At 46.0% G+C, this 26,062-nt stretch overlaps 1 protein-coding gene across 1 annotated transcript in view; it reads left to right on the plus strand.

The window, feature by feature from the left end:
- LOC147691853 (transforming growth factor beta-2 proprotein-like) overlaps nucleotides 1–23,098 on the plus strand; it is a 213,078-nt gene extending 189,980 nt beyond the window's left edge. The window contains exon 7 of the mRNA XM_086938130.1: nucleotides 20,968–23,098. Within this exon, the coding sequence (XP_086794256.1) occupies nucleotides 20,968–21,126 (159 nt within the window). The 3' untranslated portion in view covers nucleotides 21,127–23,098. The remainder of the gene's footprint in view (nucleotides 1–20,967) is intronic.
- Nucleotides 23,099–26,062: the final 2,964 nt, after the last annotated feature.

Below are 26,062 nucleotides of genomic sequence, written 5' to 3' on the forward strand. Positions count from 1 at the left end.
AACCTAAATCCCTACTTTGCCAACAGTGCGCTACCCGAGGGGACAACAGATGACTTGATACGGGACCCGTCCAAACAAAATAGAACTCGAGGGCAAACGGTTGAGAACGGAGCCGGCGGCTCCCGAAGCTCGCGGTGAACGCGAACAAGGTAGGATTGTTTTTACAATCGTTCACACCCAGACAGATTGCGAAATAGGCACAATAATAGTAACCCGACCTCCGCCTTTCCCCTAGGTTTGAAAAACTTCACCGCAACATAGGGACGGCCCAGACACGGACTAACAAATAGTGAAAGGTACGTCCTGCAGTGATTTGGTAGGAGGTTACCTCTGAACGCTAATTGTAAATTACAACTTGATTTTAATTACTTTGTAGATGACAGCTTCAAAGACGCACAAACTCCCATAGGATAACCACAGCTACAAACAAGGTACTATGGGATTCATATGTGATACACTACTAGCAGTATAAAACAAAGAGGCCTTAGTCAATCACACTTACACACTGTTACCTTTCTTTTACATATGCACAGACAGAAAATGACAAAGCCCTGAAGAGAACCCATAACTACTGTTTGGAGTTCGAAACGCGTCGGCATGAAAGGAGATGCAATTTATGACCATTGAAAGCTTTTTACTAATGTCATTTGTGCACTGTGATATCTCCTGCTAATGTGATTTTGTCTGATACTGTTCTTAAGAGTTTGTCCATTATTGGTCATTTAGGCTTGTAAAGTTTAACTTGCCTGTTTATGAACAGTCCGGAATTGGTACAGTTGTTTTGTATGTCTCACTTTGTGATTTTTTCATTTGGTTAATGTTGTATTACAGTTGATGTATTTATATGTTACACGTGCAGTGTTATTTCTCTGTCATGAGATGTTCTGATTTTTTCTAAAAAAGAATTGAAAACAAAGGTAAATAAAATACCTAACATATCTAATCCAGGTTGATGTGTTGCCTATAACCAAGGGCTAATGGAATAAGTGGGGCGGCAATCTTTTGTGTCAAAGTATCTAATAAGGTCCAGCCTTCCCCACCCCTCAGGGACCTAACTCCTTTTTCTTAGAAGAATTGAGAGCGGGTGCATACTCGCGAGAGTAGAACACGGGCATTTCGAGTCATGCCCTAACTACCCATCATAATAAGTGTGGGGGGGGTCTTGAGGTCCTCCCAAGGTGATGGCAGAGAAAGACACTTTATCCTTCTCTGAAGCTCACATTCAGAATCTATGTGCCTCCTCTGCTTTTGATAATATTACCCTGAGTACTTCCGCTCAACAGCAGAACGAGTCAGACAAACTTATAAGACTCAAGAAAAAACATATCCGAACCAAACTTCACGGACATTTTCTTCTGAAACACCTCAGGGGTGGGACCATCCCATGGGGTCTTCAGGTGAAAAACGTCCCTGTTATCTTCACGGAGGACAGTGAATACAAAAAAGGTTTTAGCTGCATCAACACTAAGTGTAGCCGGGACCTGATGGTCCATACCATCGAAACGGCCCAAAGATTATGTGCGAAGGAATTAGAGGAAATCGAGGTCCTCACTAAAAGTCTTCAGGAAAGCCCAGCGGTTTCTGATGCCAAGTCACTGCTCGAAAAAATTGAGAAAGATATCCAAACTTTCAGGGATATAACCATAAACTCAAAATCTGCACAATACGATAGGGACTCAAAAGCTTTTACACTAGAGAGGGCCTACCCATTCCTCAAGGAGGATTATTACACCCAAGCAGAGTCACGTGGAGCCCTATACAATTTTCAGGGTCGATCAAGAAACCGATTCATGGGGAGGAGCTTCGCGGGCAACCAAGATGGCCGCGTAAGCTCGGAGCTCCGCGGACCTTCCGATCCTCCGCAACTATCCTGACCGTAATCCTGATCCACGAGGGTGGATACTCGTTGCTGGTGGCTACCTGAGGCGAGCACCGTTTTCAGAACTCAAATCGGTGTCTCCTACGCGGAGCTACGTCGAGTGGGACTCCGTGCCAGCTCGGTGCCATTGTCTCTGCGGACTCCGCTACTACGTCTTGTTGAACTGCGGAGTGCCAGCCTGCTTTCGTCACCGGAGAAGTGTGCTGGACAACGGTGCTAGTTGGACGGCGAAGCGCACCTGGAACTGTCTCCCGCTGACCTCCCGGACACCATTCCGGGTTTCTGGGCTTGGACTTGCCTGGCATAGCCCTTTGTTCTTTGAGACCTAACATGGCGGGCAAGGGGGACCTCGACAAGCCGTCTAATAGAGGAGGGCGCAATAAACCGCAACAACGACAGCAGAATCGGATTGAGCGCTACACTCAGCTGAAAACACCGCCTGCTACAGGTCCCTCTGCCAAGGGCATCCCACACTCGGGCTCGCCGGACGGCTCTGAGCCCACTTTGACCGACATTTTGGGAGCCATCACTAATTTCCGGGCAGACATGCAGCAACAACATGAAGTCCTCACACACAAGGTGGATGGCATGGCCGTTGATTTGTCCCTCATCAGAGCCGACCTGGGCAAGACTAATGACAGGGTCAAGAATCTGGACATTAAGACGGCCAGTCTCACAGAAGACGTTTCGGATATGCAAACGGAGGTCCGGAACCTGCAGAGGACGGCGGAGCACTTCGCGAAGCGACTGGATGATTTCGAAAGCCGGGCCAGGCGGCAGAACGTCCACATTGTCGGCGTACCGGAGGGTTCGGAGGAGGCGGCGACGGACCTCCTCGTTGAAGATTTGATCAGAACACATCTTGCCCCGCCTGGCCTCAGTAACTTTTTCTCGGTGGAGCGTGCCCACCGGGTACCGGGTGGCCCGCCGAAGACTGGCGTGGCGCCTAGACCCATCGTGGCCCGGCTGCTTAACTTTCGCGACAGGGATGCCATCCTGCAGGCCTCCAGGCGCCATGGCCCTCTTAAATTTCAGAACGCTGATGTCCATTTCTACCCGGACTTCACCAGGACAGTGCAGCGACAGCGCCAAAGCTATTCTGGGGTGAAGCGACGGCTACGGGACCTGGGCCTTAAATATTCTATGATGTTCCCTGCTAAGCTCCGGATCGAATACGAGGGCCGTGCCCTGTTCTTCGACTTCGCCGAGAACGTCAGTGACTGGCTGGACACTCTACCACCGCGCCGAGAAGCACAGGAGGACCACGAGGGTGGCGCGGCTGGCGGCCCGGACCCATGAGACTTGGTTCTGTAATGGGTGACTAAATGACTCTCTTGCTTGCCTCGGGGGCTCTCCAATGTCGCTCTTAGTTGCCGTATTATCTTTTCTGTCAGTACATGGAGGGTGGCGGGAGGAGTTCGCGGAGAGTCCTTACTCCCCTGGGTGTCTTTTTGTAGAGTAGTTATGGGGCGACAGGCACACTGCTGGTTGGGGGGGCTTTTTAGTCACATGCAGGGGTGCAGGGTGGGGGGTGCAATTTCGTGGGGTTTGTTCCTTGTTTGTTCTATTTCTTTTTCTTCTTTAAGGCAATGGACTGTGTGTTTTGTTGAACAATGTATGACCGGGTCGAACGGAGTCGGGTGGGGCGGGTTGCTTGGGGATGGGGGGTAGGAAACTAAAAGTGCTTAGCTGGAATGTCAATGGATTAGGTGATAGGGTCAAGAGAGGGGTGGTGCTCCAGCTGATAAAAAGGAACATGCCTGATGTGGTTTTATTGCAGGAAACGCACTTAGTGGGCAACTCTTGTAGGGCCCTGAATCGCAAGGGTTATAAAATGGTCGCCCACTCTGGGTTCTCTTCGGGCTCCAGGGGGGCGGGCGTCCTTGTACGTGCGTCCCTTCCGCTTGAGATAGACGTCACCCTGCTAGATGATAGGGGGCGTTACGCAGCTGTGGCGGGGAGGTGGGAGGGGCGTTCCCTGGCCCTGTTGTCGGTTTATGTTCCCCCTGGTCTCCAGCCTAGCACCTTCTGGGACCTTGGTGGCGCCATTTTGTTTCTGCCCTCGGGCCTGCTGATCCTAGGGGGGGACTTCAATTCAGTCTGCTCTGGTACCCTGGATCGTCAGCCACCGAGAGACCTCCCGGGTTCCCAAACGTGGCTGCCGACCTTCCTTGACTCTATGGGCCTGGTGGACTGTTGGCGACTTTTACATCCGGCGCTTCGCCAGTTTTCGTTCCTCTCCGGTGCCCATGGAAGTCTGTCCCGCCTGGACTATGTCCTCACCCTTGCGGCGCAATCGCCTGCTATTTCTGAGGCGCGTTTCTTGGCAAGGGGCATTTCCGACCACTCGCCGTTGTGGATCTCCTTTGACTTCGGTGTCCTTTTGTCCAGCCGCCCGGCAGCCGTAAATCCCTGGTATTTCCGCAACCACAACATGCGAGCGCTGCTGGCCAAGGCCATCGCCTTATACTTTACAGAAAATACTGGCTCAGTGGGCTCTGCGGTCACCCTTTGGGAGGCCTTTAAAACGGTGCTGCGGGGTGAGGCCTTGGCTCTCATCGCGGCGGCCAAGAGAACTCGTGATGCGGATCTCCTGCAAGTTGAGGAGGAGGTCTTGGACCTCGAGTCCCGTCTGGGGCCCGGGCCCGAACCCGCCCTCCTGCATGAACTCTCTCTGAAGCAATCGGAGTATCACGATCTTGCTACGAATGCAGCTCTGCTCTTAGCGAAAGAGCAGCAAGGCCGCATTTATGACGTCGGGGACAAGGCTGGTAAATTGCTGGCCTGGCTGGATAGGCGGGAGATGGCGAGCCGAGTGGTTCCGGAGATCCTGTGCGAGGACGGAGTGGTGGTTACTGATCCGAGCGCCATCGCCGAGTCCTTTGCTGACTATTTCCGGGGGGTCTACACCCCCGGGTCAGATCGCTCCGAGGCCGACTCGGCTGACTTCCTCTCGGCGATAGACCTTCCTTGCCTTTCTAAGGAAGACAGGGTGGACATTGACCGGGACATCACTGCGGACGAGATCGCCTTGGCGATCCGCGCTTTGCGTACGGGTAAAGCAACCGGGCCCAATGGCATACCGGTTGAACTATATAAGATCCGGCCGGACGTGATCTCTCCTCACTTGAAAGACATGTTCCTCCGTGCCCGTGAGGATGGCGTCTTCCCCCTGGACCAGCAACTGGCCACTATTGTGGTTATTCACAAGGATGGCAAGCCGCGAGATGTTTGTAGGTCCTACCGCCCTATTTCTCTCCTCAACGCCGAACCCAAGATCCTGGCCAAACTGTTGGCTACTCGATTGGTCGGGGTTATTAGCGACCTGGTGCACCCGGATCAGTCCGGTTTTATACCCCGCCGTAATACTGCCCTTAACCTGAGACGCTTGCATGGCGTTATGGCCAGAGTTCACGCCCTCACGGAACCGGCGGTGCTGGCCTCCCTTGATGCCACAATGGCTTTTGATTCCTTGGAATGGAATTATTTGTGGGCAGTCTTGACGAAACTTGGTTTTGGGCCGGGCTTCCTGGGCTGGGTCCAACTTCTTTATTCTAGCCCCCTGGCTGCTGTTACGGTGAACGGTCGTATGTCTGCCCCCTTCGCACTTCAGCGAGGCACCAGACAGGGCTGTCCCTTGTCTCCGCTCCTGTTTGCGCTGGCTCTGGAGCCCCTCGCGGCGATGCTGCGCTCGCACCCTGACTTGCATGGGATCTCCTGGTCCCCGGGCTTTGAGGACAGGGTCTCCCTGTACGCGGACGACATCCTGCTGTATCTCACCTCCCCTTGCAAGTCGCTTATCGTGGCGTGCGATGTGCTCAGGCTGTTTGGGCGTTACTCCGGCCTGATTATTAACTGGGCCAAATCCTCCCTTTACATCCTCAAGGGCGACACGCCGCGCCTTCCCAGAGGCTGTAATATCCAACTGGCGGGACAAGGCTTTAAGTACTTGGGGATTTACATTTCACATAACCCTAAGGCAAGGTATGACCACAACTTGCTCCCCCCGCTCCACCGTCTGCGGCGGGACGTGGAGAGTTGGCGTAAGCTCCCTCTCTCATTGCTGGGCCGGGCGGCGTTGTTTAAAATGATGTCCCTGCCCAGGTTCCTGTATGCCTTACAGAATACTCAGGACCTTGTCCCGGCCCGCTACTTCAGGGAGGTCGAGAGTCTGCAGCGTGCCCTTCTTTGGGACGGACGACCCCGTGTCGCTGTTCGGAAGCTCACCCTGCCATGGTATGATGGGGGCATTGCGTTACCGGACGTGCGGAGATACTACTGGGCCTCTCAACTTACCGCCATCAATCATGGTTTTTACGGTCCCGTGGACAACCCCGGTTATGCCATGGACCGCTGGCTTTTGCACGGAGGCAATTACTATCGCGCCCTATATTCTAGATCCTTTGATCGTAACCTCACCGGCCCGACCAAGGCGGAGGTCCATACGTGGCGGACGGTCACTAAGATACAGGGCTGGCAGGGCAGACTGACGAGATTTACCCCTCTCTTTGATTCCGACATTTTGGGCAAGCTTTGGCACACCAAGGGCTTCGAGAAGTGGGATCTCATAGGCATCTCGAGGGTTGAGGACATGCTCTCCAGGGGGGTGGTCAAGACTTTCCCACAGCTGCAGGCGGAGTATAAACTGAGTGCTACGGAGTTTTTCCGCTACGCCCAGCTGCAGCACGCAATAACTGCCGCCAGGCCGGAGGAGGGTGACATCCCCGAGAGTTCCCCTTTGGAGGACAGGGTGTTGGATGGGCATATGCCTGATAGCGCCATCTCTCTGTCCTACAAGAAACTAATCAACGTTCAGGTGGACCTCCTCCAACGCTTGAGAGAACAGTGGGTGGCCGATGGGCTGGAGCTGGACGATGAGGACTGGCAGAGTGCTGTGTCCTCCCCTAAGGAGGTAGCCATTTCCTCGCGTCTGAGATTGGTCCAGTTTAAAATCCTTCACCGAGTGTATGTCACCGGCCCTAGGCTGGTGCACATGGGCTTCTCGCCGGATGGCCTCTGCCGCCGTGGCTGCGGAGCCCTTGCCACCTTTCTTCATATACTGTGGGAGTGCCCCGTTATTGCCCCTTATTGGGAGAGGGTTCATAGAGTGATGCGGGAGGTGACTGGAGTGGAGTTGGCGGCAGAGGCGCGTAGGTGCCTCCTGAATGTTTGGGAGCCTAATGACTATGATACGGCGCAGACCCGATGGGCCACACTGGGCAATATGGTCGCTAAACGGGACATAGCGCAGAGGTGGGGTTCTAATGTGGCCCCCCTGGTGGTACAATGGAAGGCCAACATGGACTGGTGTATGTTGCGCGAAAAGACTGTGTATACTGCCAGGGGGCGGCCTCAGACGTGGAACAAGGTATGGGGTGCCTGGAATGCCTATAGAGGGGACTTGTGTTTACCACCTGCACCGCTGCCACGAGATGAACGCTTGTCACCATAGACGTTGACGACAGCTATGTTACTCTTGTACTGATTCTCCTGTTCTTCCTTCCCCCCCCCCCGCTTTTGCTATATTCTGTCTCAATTCTTTCTACAACTTCTCCAGCTCCTTCCGCCTCCTACCGACCAGTGGTCTTTTTCATTTCCATTGCCTTTTTCGCGCCCTTGGGCGCCTTGTTTAAGTTTTTGTTTTTAAAAAAAAATAAAACAACCTGCATTGTCCTGACATGAATCGCTAGGCACTATGACCGTTCTATATTATGCTGCCTTGCCTCCGGGATGTTAGGCTGAATAGCTGTGTGCTTTCTACAATAAAGGTTTTAAAAATTTAAAAAAAAAAAAAAAAAGAAACCGATTCAAAACATTCTCCGATACATCATCCTCCTCTAACTCATCAGGACCTGAGGAGAGAGGGAATAATTCAAATAAGAAAGGGCCTTTTTTAGACAAAGGCCCACAGGCAAAAACTCGGTTCAAGCCACAATGGGAAATGCGCACCCGCAGGAACTTTTACAAGTCCTAGATTCCACACCATCCACAATAGTGAACCTTTCCACCAAAGTACTTACCAAAGACGAGGAAGCTGTCCTTAACCTTGGTTTGAAGTTTGTCCCCAGTCAGAGAACAGACTTTACCAGACTCAAACTAGACACCATTGCCTTTTGTAGGAAGATCCGGTTGCGAGCCTTCTTTGCAAATAAACCACCAAGCACGGACACAGAAGTAACAGGCTTGAGGAATAAGTCCACTTTTGTCCCGTATCAAAATATTCCTAAGCAGGTGGTGGCGTTCGAACAGGTAATGCTTTCAGCAATCAATAAACTAGAGAAGAACAAAAAATACATCAAACCAAACATCACCAAAGGCCAACGCATAGCCATTAAAAACCTGAAAAGTGACCCATCGGTCATTATCAAACCCGCGGATAAGGGCGGAGCGGTGGTGATCTGGTCCAAGGATAAATATCTGAAGGAAGGTGCGACACAGGTCAACAACCCCGAATGGTACAGAGAACTCCCAGAGGACCCGATGCGGGCCATCCAGGGACAAATATGTGAAATAATAAGATGTGGTGTGGAAGATGGATTTGTGGGACCAAAAGAAAGAGACTTTTTGATAAAGAAATTTCCCAGGACGCCGATTTTATATTTTTTACCAAAAATTCACAAGAACCCAGATGAGCCCCCGGGACGACCAATCGTCTCCGGGTGTGAGTCATGTTTGGAACCCCTCTCGAAATATATCGATTTCTTTTTGAAGCCCTTTATCGGTGATGTAAAGTCGTATCTGAAGGATACCACCGATTTTTTACTAAAAGTTGAGGGAACACAATTTGACCCAACGACGGAATTTATGGTGACAATGGACGTAACGTCCTTGTACACCCAAATTCCCCAGGATGAAGCACTAGAAGTGCTGGAACTATACCTTGAGAAAAGAGAAAGGCCCCACCAGGTCCCTACCTCGTTTATCCTGAAATTGGCTGAACTAACACTCAAAAAGAACTATTTCAGGTTTAATGACCAATACTTCATGCAGATCAAAGGTACGGCCATGGGCTGTCCGTATGCGCCGGAGATGGCCATACTTTACATGGCGGAGTATGAGAATAAATTTGTGTACTCCAACAATCCCTTCAGTAAACACATTAAACAATGGTTGAGGTACATCGACGACGTGTGGCTCCTGTGGCAGGGGAGCCGCGCAGAGTTGGTGGACTTCCACCTTTGGATTAATGGTAGACATCGCGACATTAAGTTCTCACTTGAGTCCAACAATGAGAAAATGACATTTTTAGACCTAGAGATAAGTTGCAAGGATGGGATTCTGAAGTCCTCTCTTTTTCGTAAGAAGACGGACAAAAATACTATCCTCCACCACCGGAGTGCACATCCGAGGAGCTTGAGAGACAATCTGCCCTACGGGCAGTTGCTTCGGATACGGAGAAACTGCTCGGAGGTAACAGATTATGAAAAACATGCAACTCGCTTCTGCAATGAGATGAAGAATCGGGGTTACCCTAAGAAGTTGTTGAATAACTCGAAGAAAAGGGCAAAATATACCCCCCGGGAGTGCTTACTTGAGACAGCGGCTAAGAAAGACACGGATCGACTGGTCTGTGTGACCACGTTCGGACCAGACACACACAAAGTAAGGCAAATGGTCTTGAAGAACTGGCATCTACTGGAAGGACTTGAATGCCCCTTACCGCGACCGTTGTTCGCATATAAGAAGAACAAAAGTATTGGCCAGGACGTCATTAGAGCAGACGTATCCACCCCAAAGCCTAAGAGCGATTTACTTTCTATATGGGGGCTTAAGCCAATTGAGGGACACCACAAGTGTGGAAACTGCATATCATGTGACTCCACAATTGAAGGGTCCGAGTTTGACCACAGGGGAGTCAAATGGAAACATGCGAAATGTGGTATACGCGATTATTTGCGATTGCCAGAAGATCTATATAGGCAAAACTTCTCAACAGGTCAACAGCCGGGTCACCCAACATAGATCAAGAATCAAGAGAAAAGTTGTCAGCGCCCCCATGGTCCAACATTTCCTGGATTTAAACCACAGCGAAATGGATTTTAAATGGACTGTACTCTGGACAATAGCGCCAAGTGGCAACAAAGGTTCAATTGATATTGAAGAAACACTTCTTAGGAAAGAGGCATACCTCATTCTAAAATTTAATAGTACACAAAATGGATTAAACTCTCTCTCTGAAGTGTCTAGGCTATAATGCCATAATTGTGTGGGGCTCCACGAGGGGTGTCGTGACCCCTTTTGACTGAAGGGTAGAAAATCGGGGATGTCATAAGAATGCTTTCGCAATCTGTTGTGTATTGATGCACTCCCAGGGAACTACATATCCCAGAACACCAACTGTCCTGGTTTCGCTTTTAGTTACTAGGCAACCAGACTGCCGCCTTCCATAGCGAATGGAGTGAGTGTGAGAGCAAGTCGCAGTTAACAAGGTGAGCGGGACAGAGGGTTGTAGACACATATGCTTCCCGTCTCAGGGACACAAACCTAAATCCCTACTTTGCCAACAGTGCGCTACCCGAGGGGACAACAGGGGACTTGATACGGGACCCGTCCAAACAAAATAGAACTCGAGGGCAAACGGTTGAGAACGGAGCCGGCGGCTCCCGAAGCTCGCGGTGAACGCGAACAAGGTAGGATTGTTTTTACAATCGTTCACACCCAGACAGATTGCGAAATAGGCACAATAATAGTAACCCGACCTCCGCCTTTCCCCTAGGTTTGAAAAACTTCACCGCAACATAGGGACGGCCCAGACACGGACTAACAAATAGTGAAAGGTACGTCCTGCAGTGATTTGGTAGGAGGTTACCTCTGAACGCTAATTGTAAATTACAACTTGATTTTAATTACTTTGTAGATGACAGCTTCAAAGACGCACAAACTCCCATAGGATAACCACAGCTACAAACAAGGTACTATGGGATTCATATGTGATACACTGCTAGCAGTATAAAACAAAGAGGCCTTAGTCAATCACACTTACACACTGTTACCTTTCTTTTACATATGCACAGACAGAAAATGACAAAGCCCTGAAGAGAACCCATAACTACTGTTTGGAGTTCGAAACGCGTCGGCATGAAAGGAGATGCAATTTATGACCATTGAAAGCTTTTTACTAATGTCATTTGTGCACTGTGATATCTCCTGCTAATGTGATTTTGTCTGATACTGTTCTTAAGAGTTTGTCCATTATTGGTCATTTAGGCTTGTAAAGTTTAACTTGCCTGTTTATGAACAGTCCGGAATTGGTACAGTTGTTTTGTATGTCTCACTTTGTGATTTTTTCATTTGGTTAATGTTGTATTACAGTTGATGTATTTATATGTTACACGTGCAGTGTTATTTCTCTGTCATGAGATGTTCTGATTTTTTCTAAAAAAGAATTGAAAACAAAGGTAAATAAAATACCTAACATATCTAATCCAGGTTGATGTGTTGCCTATAACCAAGGGCTAATGGAATAAGTGGGGCGGCAATCTTTTGTGTCAAAGTATTTTAACAAGCTGTCATTAAAAGCGTTCCCGAAAACTCCCTGCTGTGTCCTCTGGCTTTCTTCACGGAGAGGTCGTCTGTTTCATTGTTTGCGTGCCTGCCGGCAGCACGGAAAGAGGACCCGTTCTTCAAAGTGTCCTGCGAATGCTGGCGATTTGCTGCTAATTTCCCGAGGTTCGGATTTTGCAGGACCGCCTCACGCTCAAATTCAGGCATGTGGCTTTCTGTACTGTACAGCCCGTGACTTCACGAGGGAAGCAGGATCACTGTATCCTTTGTTTCAAGGCTCGGTCGGATTTTGGAAATGAGGTATGAACGCGTGGGGACCCGAGGAACTGCTTGGACTTTTATTCACGGAAGCACTCCGCTTCGACTCTACCCCTACTCCTTGCCAGGACTTACAGCATTCACTACAAGAACTTACTCTATGGCTCCACACACGGTACTTACCGGCTTACTGCATCATGGGAACTGCAGTTCTACTAACTGCAGCCGCATCCTTCAAGTAGGTGGAGCCAGCTGACCTCCTCTGATTGGGAGGGCCTGTGAATATCAAGGTGTAAGGAGGAGTGTTCCCAGCCAAAGCTTGCGGCATCCGAGGAAGGCAAAACGCCGAAATGCATCATGCCATTTTAACAAGCTGTCATTAAAAGCGTTCCCGAAAACTCCCTGCTGTGTCCTCTGGCTTTCTTCACAGAGAGGTCGTCTGTTTCATATATATATATATATATATATATATATTTTTTTTTTTCCCAATCTCCATTTTCCCGGATACGGAAGAAAAGTTCGGACACCCAGACACGGTGCAAAAATAGAATTTAATGGCTCCAAAAACAACGCGTTTCGGCTTTCGCCTTGATCACGCTCTAGCTAGAACGTGATTAAGGCGAAAGCCGAAAAGCGTTGTTTTTGGAGCTATTAAATTCTATTTTTGCACCGTGTCTGGGTGTCCAAGCTTTTCTTCTGTATCCGGGAGGAAGGAGATTGAAAGTGTGGAAATGCCGGCAACTCGTGTCTCGGACCGCCCTGGCAGACAGCCTTTTCGTAGCCGGGATAGATATCTATGTATACATACATACATACATACATGCATACATATATTTATATATATATTCTCCAATCAGTTCCCTGCTTCTCTAGGAACCGAAAAACTCCACTTAGTGAGTGCAATCTTAATTTATTTTTTGTGCATAGCCGCCATGACGCGTTTCGAGCCACCAGGGTCCTTGATCACATGACATACTACAGTTTTCTCCCTGTATTTAAAGTGACAAGGGCTTTTTTTTACATATTTGTATATTTGTATATTTGTGGGGTATTTATAGAGCGCGACGTTCGCTCCGGAGGGAGCATCTTGGCGCTAGGGAACCTAAGTGAGCCAGTGCAGGAGGATTAGATGGAAGCTTTGGAGTGATCGTCCGGGAGATTAAAGATCCAGGTCTTTAGCAGTTTTCGAAAGGGTTTTTCCTGGGTTTGTTGTCTGAGGGATTTGGGTAGTTTGTTCCAGGCTTTAGTTGCAAGGAAGCTGAGGGTCTTCTCACCCTTCGTTTTCAGATTGTATTTGGGGAGAAGAATGAGGTTGTCGTTGGTTGAGCGAAGGTGACGGCTGGGCAGGTAGTGGGGGAAGCGTTTGGTGAGGTATTTAGGGCCAGTTTTGTTGTAGGCACGAAAGGCTATAATCAGGATCTTGAAGAGAATCCTTTTGTGAAGGGGGAGCCAGTGAAGTGAGCGAAGTGCTGCAGAAATAGAGGATCTGCGGGGAAGGCCCAGAACAAGACGGGCGGCTGTGTGTAATACGCTCTGCAGTTTTTGGATGGTGTTCTTTTTGGCTCCTGCGAGCAAGCCGTTGCAGTAGTCCAGTCGCGAGATAATGAGTGCTACTGTCACCGTCTTTCTGGCATCGATGGGAAGAAAGTCAAAGAACTTTCTCATGGATCTGATCATTCCAAAGCATTTGCCTGCGACGGTTCTGGCATGCTGATCAAAGGAGAGGTCGGAGTCAAAGGTAACGCCGAGGTTCCTGGCCGACGAAACTGTCTGGGGGGGGGCAACAGAATTGTCCGGCCACCAAAGTGCTGGACAAAAGGAGATATTTGTACCGATCGGAAGGATCTCCGTTTTGCTCGAATTGCATTTCAGGTGGTTATTGTCCATCCATCGAAATACTTCAGTCAGGCAGTGTTTTAGGTTGAGTTCAGCTTTGGTAGATAGTTTGTCTAATGGCACAATGAGCTGTGTGTCATCGGCATAGGAGGTAACAGGTATGCCGAAAGATTCTATTAGATTAAGGAGGGGAATGAGGTAAACGTTAAAGAGGAGAGGGCTCAGGATGGAGCCTTGCGGGACACCTGAGGAGACAGGTTTGTCTTTGGAATGAAATGGGCCCAAAGAGACGGTTTGGGAACGGTCGGAGAGAAAAGACGAGATCCAGGAAAGGGCAGAGTCAGAAATGCCGATGTCCCTGAGTCTGCTGATAAGGATAGTGTGGGAGACAGTGTCAAACGCCGCCGTTAGGTCGAGAAGGATGAGGATGGAGTTTTTTCTCTGATCTTGCAGAGTTTTTAAAGTGTCAGACAATTCAATGAGGGCGGTTTCTGTCGAGTGCATGGGGCGGAATCCGGATTGTTGAGGATGGAGAAGGTTGTTTTCATCTAGATAGTGTTTCAGTTCATTGTGGACTAGATGTTCCGTGATTTTTCCCAAGGCCGGGAGTAACGAGATTGGGCGGAGGTTGGTAAGATCCGTCGGGGGTTTATTCGCCTTCTTCATAAGGGGTTTGACGATTCCTTTTTTCCAGCAGCTAGGAACTGTGCCTGAGCTAAGCGAGGAGTTGATTAGGTTGTTGATGGTCGGGTTAACCTCGTCGATTAGTTGGTGAAGTATCTTGGGAGGACAAGGATCAGACGTGAATCTGGTAAACAGACTACCCGTCTGTTTTCCTTGACTGCACATTCAAGGAATCACAGCTATTTGCAAAAACCCGTCCTGTATAAATAATACATGTTTACAATTGCTGAACCTCTGAGAATGCATTTGGTTGTTGTTTTTACCTGTTTAAATACATTGAGCCAATGTGTACATACATTGATCTGTACATGCTGTAATTTAAACACAGTTCATAACATATGCATAAATTAAAATCATGATTAAAAAGCCATACATCATTAGCCTTGTGCAAAATACGCATTTGGTTCTAAAGCTGTGCAAGTACATTCTTTTATAATAGTGTGCTTACAATAATAACATCATGATTTCATTAGTTCTGTGCACATTAAGCGACTATTTGTAAACATTTTTCATCCTGTAAACATATATATATATATGCTATATGCATAATAAGATGATTTTAGAACTTACTGGTTGGTGTTTAAACAACAATTTCTTTTTATTTGGTAACAACATCTACATACAAAAACGAGGTGTAGCGATGGGGGCCTGTTTCTCCCCCAGCTATGCGTGCTTGCACGTAGGCTGGTGGGAGGAACAGGTCCTCCTGCGCACTCATGGTGCAATGTACAATAAGCATGTCATACAGTGGATACGCTTTATAGATGATGTCTTTATTCTGTGGAAAGGTAATTTGGAAAGTGTCAACAATTTCCTTGTATGTATAAATAACAACCAAGAAAAACTAAGATTCACTTCTAATGTAAGTGCAAATGAAGCTGAATTCTTGGATGTCAAACTATACATTAAGGATGGCCGTCTTGTGACTAAACTTCACAGAAAGAAAACTGCTGGCAATAACATCCTGCATGCCAGCAGTTCTCATCCTCGACACACCATAGACAATATTCCATTTGGGGAGTTGCTCGGGTTAAAACGAATTTGCGGTACTGATCATGATCTACAAGTCTGTACAGATGAAGCCCTTGACAGATTCAGATGCAGGGGATACAAAGAGTCAGTCTTAAAAACTGCTATCCAGAAAACCAATGCTAGAACCCGTGAGTCTCTGTTTACTAACAATGAATCAATAGTACCAACTGATTCAAGGGAGGAACAAACTCCCAGGCTTATTACCGGGTATAGTAAACAGGCCAGACAGATTAAATCCATCATAAAACAGCGCTGGCCTGTTTTAAAAACTGATTTGGTTCTGGCCCTCAGGCTTCCAGACAATCCTATGGTGACTTATCGGAGGGGACCCTCCTTTAAAACCCAGATCAGTCACGAATTCCCTGAGCTAGCCATACAAGATGATTGGTTGAAATCCTGGCCGGGATTCAAGCGTTGCTCAACCTGCAGAGCTTGCAAATTTGGAAAAAACACCTCCCAATACTTGACACCGTTCAGTCCAATTGCTAAAAACATCAAGGGCACATTTAATTGTAAAACTGACTTTGCTGTCTATATTCTGACATGCACCTGTGGCCTTAGATATGTGGGCAGCACAAAGCTACAGGTGCATGCCAGAATACTCCAGGATTTACGTGCTATCGTTAACAACGATGGCACCTATCCTGTTGCCAGACATTTCAAAGCAATACATAACAACAACTTACAATGCTTTGAATATTATGTCATTGCCTCTATAACTAAATCTAGACGGGGTGGCGATAGGGAAAAAATGCTCAGAAGACTTGAGTCACAATTTATCATTGAGTTAGACAGCAGATTCCCCAATGGATTGAACACAACGGAGGACTTACATGTTTTTTTATAACCAATCCTTATTTAATGATTTATTTATGGGCCATTATCTGCTTTTTCTGCCTCTATCCTGCAAATTTTATTATGAATTCTATTACACATACTGTATATTATCCCTTTTGTTCAGTATCACATGCACAATTGATTTCTTCATTATTCACTGGTTTAATGGATTCACATTACTTTTCCCATTTAATTTTTGGGACACAGACATTAAGACACATTTTTTAGTTTGTTTCCCCTTTCTGAAACACGTATGGAGAGTAATTTTTGGAAGGTGGTTGGTAGTAGTTGCTTTGTCTAAATATATAGAAACAAATATATTGTGAATCACTGCGTTTCACATTGCTGGTAGACTTTTATTGCATTCATGCAGTTAGTTAACAGATTGCAAAGAACTAAATATAGAAGATATATTTTTTTGTATGGTCATATGCCTATCATCAGGTTCTATGAATTGAGAAGCTTAGATGATTTTAACATGAAATTATTTATAAACTATTTATAAATATTTATATTTATATTTATTTATATGCTATGTTTGCACAGAATATTTTGCATTATTTGCACAATTGCATTTGCACTTTATCTACGCGCATTGCACTTTTCAATGACATATGACCAATAGCTACATTGTATCTTTTTTTGCATTACAATCTATTGTACAAGCGCATTTATGCGGATATCATGTGTCACTTCAAATGGACACTGACAGCATTTGTTTAACATTGCAACTTAAAAGGAAATGTTTACATAATTTTGGTAACAAAGTGTAAATATTTTAATCACCTCCTTCTACTCGATCTGTGTGTATATATCAAATTGTGGTTTGGAAAACAGACTATCTATGTCAGCCATATGTAGTGTGTCCTCAGTTTTTATTTTCTAATCACATGGTGTTGCAAGTGAAAAAAATCACTAATTGAATTCGTGCAATGTACCCTTTAAAAGGGATGTTCTTTCATTTACCTGATGATCTGTGACCAAGGGCGGACGCCCGAAACGCGTCAGATTTGGCGAACTTTCCTTATTAATAAAACTTGCCGAAAGGAGACTGGGACTCGCGTGGTTTTTCCTCGTTGCTACCTGCCTGGTAGTTTTGTGGTGAGAGACTACTCTTCACATATATATATATATATATATATCTATATATATATATCTATATATATATATATATCTATATATATATATCTATATATATATCTATATATATATATATATATATATATATATATATATATATATATATATATATATATATATATATATATATATATATATATATATACTAGCAGGCCGTCCCGACGTTGTCCGGGTATGAATTGCTGCCGGCCAGTAGTATATTGTTTTGTAGGATTTCGTTTTGATAGCATTGAACGCTCCGATTCACAGTGCACTGCTGATGCACTTAAGAGTGCGCGTTCAGTATGTGTGAACTCGAGTTTCCCTACTTTATTTTTCCTTGCAATATTATGTAGCGCAAACTCGACAACATGGCATGAGCACAATTTACATTACAGAAGAACACATTCATTTGTGGCAGGCACGGGGAGACAAAGCAATTTGCCTGGAATCACAGGATGTTGAGCTGATGCCGAGATTCGAACGTAGCTCCCCAGCTCTAAAGTTCGCAATTCTAGAACTTGTGGCGGGAGGTGTGTCTAAAAGTGTATGTCGGTGCTGGCCGCCAATGAGAGAGACCTGTGCATTTTTCAAATCGGTGGTGAAAAACTATGAGTATGTTGCTGGAGATGTGGGCCGCCGTGCCACCAATGTACTTACTGGGGGAGGGTAAACACCCATTATTCCGCAACTTTCTTTCCGCATACCATCACTCCGCATACTTTCATTACGAAAGTACCATGACTCCGCAATGCCATTATAACGCCTGGCATTACATTTGATATGCTTTTACCACGCATACATTTACAACGAAATTCGTTGCAAATGCATGAATGGTAAAAGCATGTTTTTTTTTAATGTTTGGAAAAGGTAAGTATGGGTATAGGGGTATATGTTTTGGGGTACTGAGGTATATGTTTTGGGGTGTTTGGGTATTTTAAGAGTTCAGATATAGTTTTGGGTTATGGGGTACAGGGGTAGTTTTAGCGTTTAGGGATAGTATGGGTTTTGGGGTACAGGGGTATTTATAGGGTTCGGGGCTAGGTTTGGGTTTTGGGGTATAGGGGTATTTTTAAGGTTCAGGGGTAGGTTTGGGTTTTGGGGTACAGGGGTATTTTTAGAGTTCAGGGCTAGGTTTGGGTTTTGGAGTACAGGGGTATTTTAAGGGTTCAGGGTTAGGTTTGGGTTTTCAGGTACAGGGGTATTTTTAGGGTTCAGGGCTAGGTTTGGGTTCTGGGATACAGGGGTATTTTAGGGTTCAGGGGTAGGTTTGGGTTTTGGGGTACAGGGTTATTTTTATGGTTCAGGGCTAGGTTTGGGTTTTGGGGTACAGGGGTATTTTTAGAGTTCAGGGCTAGGTTTGGGTTTTGGAGTACAGGGGTATTTTAAGGGTTCAGGGGTAGGTTTGGGTTTTGGGGTACATGGGTATTTTTAGGGTTCAGTACTAGGTTTGGGTTTTGGGGTACAGGGGTATTTTTAGGGTTCAGGGGTAGGTTTGGGTTTTGAGGTACATGGGTATTTATAGGGTTCAGGGCTAGGTTTGGGTTTTAGGGTACAGGGGTATTTTTAGGGTTTAGGGATAGGTTTGGGTTTTGGGGTACAGGGTATATTTATAGGGTTAAGATGCGTTAGTGTTTAAGGGTGTTGGGGAAGAAAAAACAATGAAATATTGGGCACAACGCTTGCTTTTTTTCCGTAATCCCACACCCCGCCCACAGCACACGATATGAGACATGGCATGAAGGGCGGAACGTACCACACGCCCCCAGCGTTTGTCACCCCCCAGCACACGCCCACAGCACAACGCAGACACGCCCACAAGGGACTACTTTGCTGGCACAGTTTTTTACCTTTTAAATGTATATGGTGGGCGTCTGCATAGCCTATGTCCTTCTGCTGCAACTGCCTTTTCCAACGCTGTATTGGGTGTTGTGATTGATGCTGTGGTTCCTGAGATTACCCGCCTCAAAGGTTTGGGCTCTCTCTTTATTATATTAGGATATATATATATATATATATATATATATATATATATATATATATATATATATATATATATATATATATATATATATATATATATATATATATATATATATATAGGCTTTATTTCAGTGTAGAAAAGAGCAAAACACGTCACGTAGAGGAAATGCTCTTGTGGCAGCTCCGTTCAATAAATTGGCATTATACAGCTCACAATTGATTTAAGATAGTCGAAGGGTAAAAGTTTTCCCCAGAGGCGCAGTCATATATATGGCAACTTGTGCGTAATCCCACCACAGGTTCCATATTTTGGTGTGGTTTCTCTGTTTGCACCTTGTGTTGTACACCAGCTTCATTTTTGCACAATATATCCATACCCCTGATAGACTCATCTAGCGTCAATGGGGATGAGATATGGGTGTGCCGCAGACACCCTAATCTTCCATAAAGCCTAACAACATCATTTTAGGTTCAAAATTGATAGTCTGCCCACCATTCTTCCCAAAATGTTACTTATTTTGGGCCTATTTCCCACCACCCAAGGACAGTTCCAAATCATGTGGAAATTAGTGTTTCTCTGGCATTGAGGATGCCATGCCAACCACATCTTCCAGAGCTGTGTTGGATTGTAATAATATGTATGAAAGTATTTAATTTGAATAAGTCGTTGTCGGAGCAAATGGTCCAAGTCCTCTGCGCCATCTTGGCCTTGATCCATTCTGCAATGACAATTTTTCCTACGTCAAGTTCCCAGGTTTCTCTCAATTTAATAAGGGGTCAGTTGAGTTAATGATAAGTGATCTACATAGTCGTGATATACCATATACCTTTCTTACCCATGATGTCTATGATTAGCTTCACCTCTTGGGGTCTGAACTCTGGGCTGCGTTTAGCTTGTCACCATTGTTTTCTAAGGCATATCTCAGTTGGAGGTATCATAAAAATTGCATCCTGTATAGTGGGACGTCTGTTGTCAGATCTGCAGAGGACTTGATGGGATCATGGCACCAGACGTTACCAAGGTTAAGATACCCATCAAGTCCCTGATTTTGCCATTGCATTCCAGTGGGTGCGCCATATCACTTGATGTGTTTGAGGGCCTCATGTCAGCAAAACAGTAATAGCCTAGGGATCGCCGGGAATGCTTGAGGCCCCATCTTGCTATAAATCAGTTTGAACAAACCATACCTGGCGATCAAGTCAAATTCCAATCTATTTGAAGGATACCATCTTTCACCAAATAACCAGTCATTGATAAGAACCAGCGAGAGGCCCAATAGTACAATTTCGCAACCACCCATCCCAGTCTTGTCTCATATGGTGCTTACTGATATTTCAAGGACACCCGTGGTAGCTTGTCACCTGAGAGAAAGTTGCAAACCTAGGACTGCAGGTCTGTAAAGAATGTGGTGGTAGTGTAAATAGATACATTTGTAGGATGTACAGGAAGTGAGGAGGGAGATCATCTTGAACAGAGACCCCTGCCCAATCATAGCACTTCTAAACTTCAGACAGGAGTTTAGTCTCCATGTTTAAGCATTTCTTGCTCTCTCTTTGGGAAGATTACCTGTACAGCTTAAGTATAAGTCCAGTCAACGTGTACACTGCACAAAGGATATATCTATGGAATTGTAAAAGAAGGATCAGTGTTTGAACCTTTTCAATAGATCACTTGTCAGCAGAAAGGAGCTCAAGAGGCCTTGTCTGGTGGATACAATATCCATAAGAGCCTGCAGAAGACAAGGTCAAGGGGGTTTGCTAAGAGAATTGACTTATTCTTTCTTGTTGGGTTTGACCCAATCAGATTAATTGCCTCTCTTTTTCCTCACTTGTAGGTGCTCCCCTTATACAACAAGATGAACCCAGATGCATCTGCTGCACCATGCTGCGTTCCACAAGACCTGGAGCCTCTCACAATAATTTACTACGTGGGCCGAAAACCTAAGGTGGAACAGCTTTCCAACATGGTGGTGAAATCATGCAAGTGCAGATAGATGGATATGATGAACTCAGAGCATCCTCTAAAATAGGGCTCGAGATGTTCTCTAATCCCATGGGGAAAACTTGCTCTCAGAAGCCATTGAATAGAAAGGCATTGAGGAGGGCCTGCAGCAGCAAAAGATAGTGTTAAAGCTCCGTTTTCAGAGTCTGTATGGTGATCTGCCAGTTCTGGCTATAGGTTTGTTTGGAACACTCTATCTAGACCAACGCTTCAATTTGTCAAAGGTTTCCATAGCTCATAACTCTGTCTTTGAGTCTTATGGTAGATCTCTCTCCCAATCTCTCGAAATGGATTTCTCTAGAGTTGGTTCTGCCCAAGTGACCAAGAAGTGATTCATCTGGGTATCACCCATTGTTAGTTCAATTGCATTTCTGCTGTAGTTGTTTCCACTCAATTTCTTTCATAGTTGTTTCATTCTCATATATCTTACAGTTGAGTTCACTGTATCTCCCATAGTTGATTACTCTTTTTCTCTGCCATAGTTGGCTGCTTTTCCAAACTTCAATTGGTTAATTCCTGTACAACCTGTGGTTGGTACTCTTTTTGCCACAGAGTAACGTTCCTCACCTTTCTCATAAATGGATCCTCCGTCATAATGTCTCTTGTTGATTCCATCACGTTTCACTCATAGTTGAAAGATTGGTAGATCTTTTTAGTGGTGTTTTCTAATAGCTCATGTGATTTACCCGTCCTCATTTCCCCTTAAAGTTGGGACAGTTCGACAACGGTTATAGTTGGGTTTTTGTCATATCTTCCATAGTTGACGCCTTACCCTATTTCGCTTCCTGTTGTTCTCATTTCTTCCATGATTTCTTTGCATAAATTCTAAAGATGATTCCGAGTCATATCTGCAATAACTGTTTACTTTTCAAAACTTCCCTAGTTTAATTAGTGTACTATCTCCCTACAAATTATCCCTTCCCATAGTTCTTGTAGTTGGTTACTTTTCATGTCTTTCAATATGCATTCCTCCATATATTTTCCATTGTTGATTCCATACCATGTCTCCTTTTTCATTCTCACATCTTCCATTATTAATTAGTAATGTTGATATTGATTATTTCACATATTGCCAATAGTTGATGTTTTCCCACATCTCTTACAGTTGGTCAATCCCAAAGTCTCTTTTAGTTGTTCCATCACCATGGTGTGTTTATTCCAACGTCTCCCATAGTTGTCTGTATTTATATTCTCCCCATATCTTCTGTAATTAGTTCCTTTTAGCATCTCTTCTCGTTGATTCATCTTATCTCCTTTAGTTCTTCCATTCTCATGTCTGCAGTAGTTGTTTCCACCATATCTGCCAGGGTTCCTTTTCATACATATCCCCCATAGTTGATTCACTTTAATATTTCTCTTAGTTGGTTTCTTCCCATGTCTCCTGTAGTATGTTTATACACATCTTCTAATCTTAGTTACTTCTGATATCTTCTGCAATGTATTTTGTTAAAAATAACCTATTGTTTTTTACTTTTCATTTTTCCCAAAGTTTGTTTGTTCCCAAATTTCCCAAAGTGTGTTATGACTCACATCTTCCACACTTGCTTCACTACCCTATTTCCCATAATGTGTTCCTTCTATTATCTCCTAAAGTGAGTTCCTTCACTTTTCTGCTGTAGCTGGTCCCTTCACGTAACTTTCGCAGCTGATTTCTTCACACAATTTATGTCTACATGTTAGCAGAAATTCATGGGTGACACACATATAAATGTTAGTAGGTTCTTAAACAAGAAATACTTTTCTTTTCTCTGCATGTGTTAGACGAATACTTAAACTCCAAAATGTGTACACCTAGTGAGAATATTCACTGGATTGAAAAAAATGTAGATGTTTTGTACATGGTGTTTCTGCATTTGTATTTTTGCATTTTTTGCACTGGCTAATTGTGAAAATGTCTCCTACTTTGGGGCTGGGGAAAATTTAAAAAAAAATCTGAAATAAAGATCAACCGTTCTTCCTTTTCAGTTGCTGTTGTCATTCTTTGAAAAAATAACCTGTCCTGAGGAATTGTGCTAGTGAAAGAGAATGTGCAATGTTCCTAATAAAAGATCATGTGCAGTGTAATGCGAAATAAATGAACAAGGAATACCAGTCTTTGTACTTCGAGTAGCTGTATGTCTGGTTTCTTAATATTCCCAATTTGTCAGAAATTATAAAAATGGAGCTGGTGACACAAGAGGTCAGTATTAGGTCTCAAGCTATCAAATTGCAAAGACAATCTAGAATACATTCTTCATCTCCACTGCAGCTGGCACAGAGAAGCTCTTAGGAGGTGTGGCATCATCTATGATAGTGCTTTATTTTTTCGTGCTTATATTTTGATGGGCAGGTAACTAGCACAATAACAATGACGAGAGGTTTCCCTAGTGCAATATGTAAAATTGCTCTCTTATGCTTAGCACATGGGTTTTGATTGATATTTTTCTTCCTGGGGTCACACTGTATCACATAGGTGCTACTTTTCCAAATATTTGCCAGCTCTACAATGGTTCATATCAGGCACATTGTTTATGTACAGGTGCATAAACGATTTGCTGCAACTGAGACACATTGTACCTGTATCAGCCCCAGAAGTATTGGAATATTCAATTAGGTTCAGGCCTGGAGATAAAATCCCCTTGCCTAGGATTGGTCTGCTAAAGCCTGGTATTCCATCATTTACAGAGCTCTTATTGGTTCTTGAACCAGCACTGTATGGTCACAATCAGTGCTGGAAAATAGGCCTGGGTGTGAAATTCCGCTCACGGAGTTTGCTTAATTTTTCCCACTCTGTGCTCTGCATAGCGTTGTTTCCTCGCTCGACAACGTTAAGTTGGAGAATGCGAGCGAGGAAAATCTTACTCCAGAATACCTCCCGGCGAGATTTATCAACGTGGGAGGTCGCAGATAGCCACGAAAGCTCACGTTGAGAAACCTTAATTCCGCCCATGCCTACTGGAAATTAGGGGAATTCCTCCGGATCCCAGTTGCGGCTGTTATTTCTTGACCCAGGGAAACATGTTAAATTTGTCCTGGTGTCATTTTCGGACACCGGGACATAATTCAGGAGTGCCCCCATGTTATCTGCATACAGTCCCGAGCAGCAACATGCAGGCGGTGAGTGGGGCTTCCTTTTTTCCACTTGTTGCCAGGACCAAATCAAAAGCCTGAATTAAATGGCCATCAGCCCTTCTTTTTTTCCAAGTACCACCTGGCTGGGTGCCATCTGGAGCCTTCACAACTAGGAAATAAAGGCACACAGCATATCCCTTCACAAGTACTTTAGAAAAACGTTGACAAGTAGGTTTTTGCTTTATTGAACGCCCCATGTCAGAAATGTGCATCCACTATAAGAATGCAAGATTTATCTGTGTGTATGAGTCATTACACAAATAATAATTAAAGTGGTGCCTTCTCATTTATTTTTTATTTAATTCTTTTATATTGCTACTCATCCCATTGCAGGGTGTCAGAGTGGCTCACATCATACACATACACAATACATGATACAAGTGTCTAAATAAATGTACAGGAAATGTTACATAAGGCAATGCGGGTTATAAGATGTAAGACTCACATATCTTCCATACTTGTAGACATTATAATCCCCTCAAATTGCTGGGCATACAAAGATCTGGAAAGCAGGTGTTTTAACCCTATAAGATATTTTGATATGCAACTTCTCTGTGACCTATTAAGTGAGCTAGAACAGATTTACTGATATATTTGTCCTAGCTGCCTTCTTTGCAACAGATTTTATTTTTTAAATAAATGCCAAGGGCGTGGCCAAGATGGCGGGCTGAGCGGTCGCACTTGCCGAGAGCTCCCGGACCCCTGAATTCCCGCACCGCTTGTAACCGCTGATTCCCCCCCGGATCAAGCGGCAGCTGAGCCTGGTGCCCACGGTGGAGGTGTAGAGAGCCTGCTGTGCCTGGTTTGCGCCGTCGGGGACGAGATTCTGACCGGTAAAGCCCGGGTCGGAGCCCGCTGAACGGCCCGAGTGAAAGCCGGAAGCCGCGAGTCTCCTGACCCTCGGAGCGCGACGGAGCGACCGGCCTCCGAGGTGAGAAGCCCGTAGCGGTGCATGAGCTGTTGGAGTGGGAGTCGGCAGCGGCTTCGCGAGCGGCTCGGAGTTGCCCGACGGCGGCTGTACGGAGCGGAACGGAGCGGAGGTGCAGAGCGGAGGCGGAGTCGGCATCGCCTCACTACGCCAGCCCGTGGCTTGAGGAGGCCCGCTGGAGGAGATCGCTTCGGCTGGTTGTATGTGTGGGACTGAGGAACGAGTCTCCCAGGGAAGATCTTGCCCTGAAGCCGTGGACCCCGGCGAAAGTTGCATTGTGACTTTGCCCACTGGCCGGATTTCTGGATCTCAGATCGGTGAAGGAGAGGGGGCCTCCATCTTGGGCGTCGGCCCCTCGGCATTGCTGAGCGGCCATTTTGTGAAGCTCGGCCGGGCAGCTCGGCCCTCCTGGTGCTCTTTGTGTGGGTTGCTCCCGGCTGGCATATAGCTGCTTTCTTTGCTGGACAGTAAGCCTCGGCGTCCTTTCTTGAGCTACAATGTCGAATGCTAGGGGACAGCGACGGGGCGACCGGACCTTGCCGGAAATGCTGGGACGGAGCGCCCTACGCAGCGGAGGAGCCCAACCTGCCGCGACCTCCCCGGCACCGACCAGGGGGGCGGATGGTGGAGAGCCCCCGGTGACGAGATCATTTCTCGAGTCGCTGTTTAGCTCCCTTCGGGAGGACTTTGAAACGCTCAAGCATGAGGTGGCCGGGGAGGTCCGCGAAGTACGGAGAGAGATGGACTCCCTGGGGGACCGTGTGAACACAGTGGAGGAAGCGGGTCACTCCAGGGATGAAGAGATCACCCATCTGCAGCAGGAAGTCCTGCGGCTACGGGAGCAACAGATTGAATTACAGGCCCACGCCGAGGACCTTGAAAATCGGTC

The sequence above is a fragment of the Lissotriton vulgaris genome, chromosome 9, assembly GCF_964263255.1.
Source record: "Lissotriton vulgaris chromosome 9, aLisVul1.2, whole genome shotgun sequence".
In the NCBI taxonomy this organism is placed as follows: Eukaryota; Metazoa; Chordata; class Amphibia; order Caudata; family Salamandridae; genus Lissotriton; species Lissotriton vulgaris.